Source organism: Pelophylax lessonae (genome assembly GCF_965119305.1).
Source record: "Pelophylax lessonae genome assembly, chromosome: 4".
Taxonomy (NCBI): Eukaryota; Metazoa; Chordata; class Amphibia; order Anura; family Ranidae; genus Pelophylax; species Pelophylax lessonae.
The window spans coordinates 191921023-191927022 of record NC_138771.1 but is presented as its reverse complement, the minus strand read 5'-3'; the positions used below and the strand labels follow the sequence as shown (position 1 = coordinate 191927022).

General features: G+C 43.9%; 1 protein-coding gene across 3 annotated transcripts in view; it reads left to right on the top strand.

Moving 5' to 3' along the window:
• The first annotated feature begins 1008 nt into the window (after nt 1–1008).
• Nucleotides 1009–6000, top strand: part of RELN (reelin) — a 782434-nt gene continuing 777442 nt past the window's right edge. For all 3 annotated transcript variants that reach the window (XM_082254411.1, XM_082254410.1, XM_082254409.1), the window contains exon 1: nt 1009–1284. In XM_082254411.1, the coding sequence (XP_082110537.1) occupies nt 1047–1284 (238 nt within the window). In that variant the 5' untranslated portion in view covers nt 1009–1046. The remainder of the gene's footprint in view (nt 1285–6000) is intronic.

Here is a 6000-nt window from a genome sequence, read left to right as displayed (position 1 = left end):
TAGCAGAAAGTGAAAAATATTGTTTTTATTTTTCAGAATTGCTGCTCTTTTTTTGTTTATAGCACAAAAAATAAAAATCGCACAGGTGATCAAATACCACCAAAGAAAACTCTGTTTGTGGGAACAAAGGACATCAATTTTATTTGGGTTTGCGCAATTGTCAGTTAAAGTAAGGCAGTGCCGAATTGCAAAAAACGGCCTGGTCATTAAAGAAGTAAAACCTTCCGGTACAGAAGTGGTCACTTTTTTTTTTTTTTATGTTTTATAGCAGAAATGAAAAATAATGTTTTTTTTTTTTTTTTTAGAATTGTCGCTCTTTTTTTGTTATGGTGCAAAAAATAAAAATCACAGAGATTATCAAACACCACCAAAAGAAAGCTCTATTTGTGGGAAAAAAAGGACACAAATGTTAATTGCGACCGCACAATTGTCACTTAAAGTAATGCAGTGGCGAATGGCAAAAAATGTCCTGGTCATTGAGGAAAATCTTGTGGTTAATATATAAATCCTAAATAATAATAATAATAGATGAGACAGCTGTGAACGGCCCTTATATCAGGGTGTATTATGACTTTAGCAGGCACTCCAGGTTCCTGAGTCCAGTAATAAATGTATTGTGTAGATGTGTGTGTGTGTGTAGGTCGGATGTGTGTGTACGATGGTCTTATACAATGGGACGATCCGGTGACATCCAGAGGACGCAGCGCTCGGCCAGCCGCACACCGTTATTATCATTCACCTTTTCCTCTTCTCCCTTTGCAGCACGATGTGCGGGAGGCGACCAATCAGCACGGAGTGGGTGTGTCCCGCTGCCCCTGTTAACATGATGTGCATATGAGGCGGCATGTCTTATGTGTTTGGGAGACCCTCTTTGCAGGCTCGGGCTCCCTCCGCTACACCGCTCATTGGTTCCGCACCCACCTGAGAGAAGCGCACCCACCTGACAGAACTTTCGCCGCACTTTTATCCGTAACAACTTTAGTTTTATTATTTTTTTCCGCCACTTATGCCGAAGACATTGTAGGTGGCAGGTGTCCGGTGCAGCCATGGCTCAGCTCCGCTCCTGCCATAGCAGGCGATACAGTTGCCTGTTGTTATTGGTAGGGAGCGCGTACCTAGCCGCGCTGTGCGGAGCGGTGGCGTATTACCCGCGGTTCTCTCCCTTCTTCTTCCTATGCACCCACCACGGAGAGTTAGAAGGGGATGGAGAGCAAGGAGAAGTACTCATCTCTCTGCACCTTGCGGGGAACCCCAGCTACTACATACCTGGACACGAGTATCACGGTAAGTGGCCACTTCTCTGCTAAGCTGCATGCCATACATAGACGTGTGGGTTCCTGTCATAGAGGCTGAGCCATTGCTATGAGTGCGGAGACTAGGAAGGGGGGTTACTGCCTGGTTAGGATTATTGATGTGTAAGTGAGAGGAGAACACAACAATCACAGCAACCATCACTTGTCATAAACAGCTAGTAAACAATCACATACTATAATAGGATAATACAAACAAATCAAAGTGATCGGACTTTAGCAGGAGATTCTAATATATAATCCAATCCTGAGCACTGATCAGTGTGAATGGGTCCCTGTCCTCCCCACTATGGGAAACAGCAAGTAAACAATCACATACTATAATATGATAATACAACAAATCACAGTGATCAGACTTTCTTTTCTCTAATAAAGAATCCAATCCTGTACACTGATCAGTGTGAATGGGTCCCTGTATTCCCCACTATGGGAAACAGCAAGTAAACAATCACATACTATAATAAGATAATACAAACAAATCAAAGTGATCGGATTTTAGCAGGATGATCTTAGGCTCCATGTACACGGGACGCTGGAAATGGCCGTTTAGGAGCAGTTGGGCATTTTTTTCAGAAGCCCCTGAACCCATCTACATTTTATCTTATCTGTCCATGTACACCAGGTCGTTTACAGTCATTTGCAGGCAGTTCCGTTCAGGGACTGTTTTTAGAACGCAATTATTTGCGTTCGAACGTGTGTTTCCCGGCGTTTCAAACGCACAAACGCGTCTGAACGCGTCCGAACGCGATGACCCGCGTTTAGCGTTCGCGTTTTTCCATTTTAAAGGGGAATAATTTTTTTGACCTCTAGGAACGCTTCTAAACGCAAACGCCCGCAAACGCCGCTAAACGCGGGTACAAACGCGACCGAACGGACGTTTCAAACGTCCTAAAAATTCCAGCATTCAAAGGGACTTTTAACAACGTCCCGTGTACATGGAGCCTAATATAGAATCCAATCCTGTACACTGATCAGTGTGAATGGGTCCCTGTCCTCCCCACTATGGGAAACAGCAGGATTGTGTGCTGCATCGATTGCTGCCAACAAGGTGAAGTTACTCTTCCTTCCCTTTTTGTCCTGTCACTGGATGTTTTCATTTCCTTGGCACAGCTGTGTGTTTCCTATGGACAAGCATTGTTCTGTGTTGATGGCTTGTTGCGCACAGACCTGCGTTCGGTCCTGGATTAGGGAGATAAAAGTACAACTGGGGTCATGGGCACTTGTTCCAGCCATTTGCTGTACAAGATGTTTGACATGTACCTAGTGATCGGGATCATGCTTCACTATGGAAAGTCAGAATTCATTGTGGAAAGGCATATGTGATCATTTATTACAAAGCCTGCTACTTTGTTTTGTCTTATTTAGAGCAGCTTTGCTGAACCAGGGTTCTGTGGAAAACAGGGGTTACTCTAGAGCAGGATTTCTCAACCAGGGTTCCGTGGAAAACAGGGGTTACTCTAGAGCAGGGTTTCTCAACCAGGGTTCCTCCTGAGGTTGCTAGGGGTTCCTTGAGCAATAGGACATTTCTGCCTCTCAGATGGCACCATTGTTCCTTTTAGCTACCTGTAAGGGGGTAATTCTTCCCAGTGATGACAAGAGTAGGGAGCATTCTTCCCACTGACTGTCACACTAATGTGTCATGAGTTGTAGATTTTTCATTTTTAGCAGGGGTTCCCCGAGACCAGAAATGTATTTCAAGGGATTCTCTGTGTTGAAAAGGTTGAGAAAGGCTGCTCTAGAGGTTTTTTGAGAAATTAGCCATTTCTGATTATTCAGTTATTCAAATATTAGTCATTGATCCCAATAATCTTTTTTATTTTTTATTTTTAAGAGGAGTATTCCTCTTACTGTCAACCAATGTAAGGGGAATTCTTCCCACTGTCCACTAATGTAAGGAGCATTCCTCCCACAGACCATCAATGTAAGGGCATTCTTCTCACAGATTCCTGAAGTAAGAAGCATTCTTTCCAATGACCACCAATGTAGCAAGCGTTCTTCCCACTGTTCACCAGTGTAAGGAGCATTCTTCTTATTGACCACCTGTGTAGGGAACATTCTTCCCACTGTCCACCAGTGTGAGGAGCATTCTTCTCACTGACCACCAGTGTAAGGAGTACTCTTCTCACTGACCACCAGTGTCAGGAGCACTCTTCTCACTGACCCCAGTGTAAGGAGCACTCTTCTCACTGACCCCAGTGTAAGGAGCACTCTTCTCACTGTCCACCAGTGTCAGGAGCACTCTTCTCACTGTCCACCAATGTCAGGAGCATTCTTCTCACTGTCCACCAATGTCAGGCGCATTCTTCTCACTGACCACCAGTGTAAGGAGTACTCTTCTCACTGACCACCAGTGTCAGGAGCACTCTTCTCACTGACCCCAGTGTAAGGAGCACTCTTCTCACTGGCCACCAGTGTCAGGAGCACTCTTCTCACTGTCCACCAATGTCAGGAGCATTCTTCTCACTGTCCACCAGTGTGGGGGGCATTCTTCTCACTGTCCACCAGTGTGGGGAGCATTCTTCTTACTGTCCACCAGTGTAAGGAGCACTCTTCTCACTGACCACCAGTGTAAGGAGTACTCTTCTCACTGACCACCAGTGTCAGGAGCACTCTTCTCACTGACCCCAGTGTAAGGAGCACTCTTCTCACTGACCACCAGTGTCAGAAGCACTCTTCTCACTGTCCACCAATGTCAGGAGCATTCTTCTCACTGTCCACCAGTGTGGGGAGCATTCTTCTCACTGTCCACCAGTGTGGGGAGCGTTCTTCTTACTGTCTACCAGTGTAAGGAGCACTCTTCTCACTGACCACCAGTGTCAGGAGCACTCTTCTCACTGTCCACCAATGTCAGGAGCATTCTTCTCACTGTCCACCAGTGTCAGGAGCACTCTTCTCACTGTCCACCAATGTCAGGAGCATTCTTCTCACTGTCCACCAGTGTGGGGAGCATTCTTCTCACTGTCCACCAGTGTGGGGAGCGTTCTTCTTACTGTCCACCAGTGTAAGGAGCACTCTTCTCACTGACCACCAGTGTAAGGAGTACTCTTCTCACTGACCACCAATGTCAGGAGCATTCTTCTCACTGTCCACCAGTGTCAGGAGCACTCTTCTCACTGTCCACCAGTGTAAGGAGCGTTCTTCTCACTGTCCACCAGTGTGAGGAGCATTCTTCTCACTGTCCACCAGTGTAAGGAGCACTCTTCTCACTGTCCACCAGTGTGGGGAGCGTTCTTCTCACTGTCCACCAGTGTAAGGAGCACTCTTCTCACTGTCCACCAGTGTAAGGAGCACTCTTCTCACTGACCACCAGTGTAAGGAGCACTCTTCTCACTGACCACCAGTGTAAGGAGCTTCTCACTGACCACCAGTGTAAGGAGCACTCTTCTCACTGACCACCAATGTAAGGAGCTTCTCACTGTCCATTATTGTAAGGAGCATTCTTCCTGCTTGTCACCAGTGTAAGGAGCATTCTTCTCATTGACCACTAGTGTAACGAGCATCCCTCTCATTCACTACCATTGTAAGGAGCATTCATCTCATTGACTAACATACTTAATGTACTGTGAACTGCAAAGGGTTCCTTTAGAGATTTCTAGATTTTCAGTGACCAATGAGCAATTTCTGCCTCTCAAATAATAACCATTGACACCAATAATATTTTCAGCATTTTTATAGGCAGGTTTATTCCTCCCACTAACCACCAGGGTAAGGAGCATCCTTCCCACTGACCGCTATGTTAATGTACTGTAAGCTGTAAGTAAATATAGTAATTATTTGAGTAGAGGTTCCCTGAGAGCTGAAAGTTATGTCAAGGGTTCTTCTGTGTTTAAAACATTGATAAAGACTATATTAGAGTTTCATTTCTTGCATACAGAGTTCGTCAGCCAGCATGTGAGTCAGGGAATCATTATAAATCTCATGTTTGTTAGGTGTAAATACAAAGTCTTTGTAACCACCACATATGTCATTTTTTGTAAAATTGCAAAATGTTACTACAGTGAATTTCATTGAATTCATTTTCTTTAGGACATCTCTGTGAAAATGAAGCTTTGATCACTTCTGTTTCAACTTAAACTGTAGAAACGAAATAAAATTGAATAAAAAAGAATTCTTTCATATAAAATTGACTTTTCAGGATGTAAAGAAAGCTAGCTAGCCTGGAGTCATTTCAGTGTGAGTACAACAAGCATTTCTGTGTTCCCTTCTCCGATGTGTACCAGAAATGATAAAAGCAGATTGTGATGAAAATCAGGGCAATAGTGATGGCTAATTCCTGCACGGTAAAATAAGTTTTACCTTAGTGAATTGACGAGGTGTACACAATCTAAATACCATACTTAAAACGAAACCTTCATTAATGTATATATCTTTCCCTGGTATTTTTACCATATTACTCATTGTGTTGGTGAGGTTTGGTTAGGCTTGTAATTGCTACTATATACCTAGATAATGACAGTGAACCTAAACCACCATTCATCTATGAATGGACTATGTTGTTAAATCTATAACCTGATTTACTGCTATGTTTTACTACAGTGTGTAGTTTATGTATTGATCGTATTTTTAAAGCTGTTTTGGTCTTTAAAAATTGAAAATATTGGTGTAATAATTTGCCTACCTATTACCATCCTCTGATTGAACACTGGTCCAGCAGGCCTTTGGGACCAATTGACCTCCCATAGTGGGATTG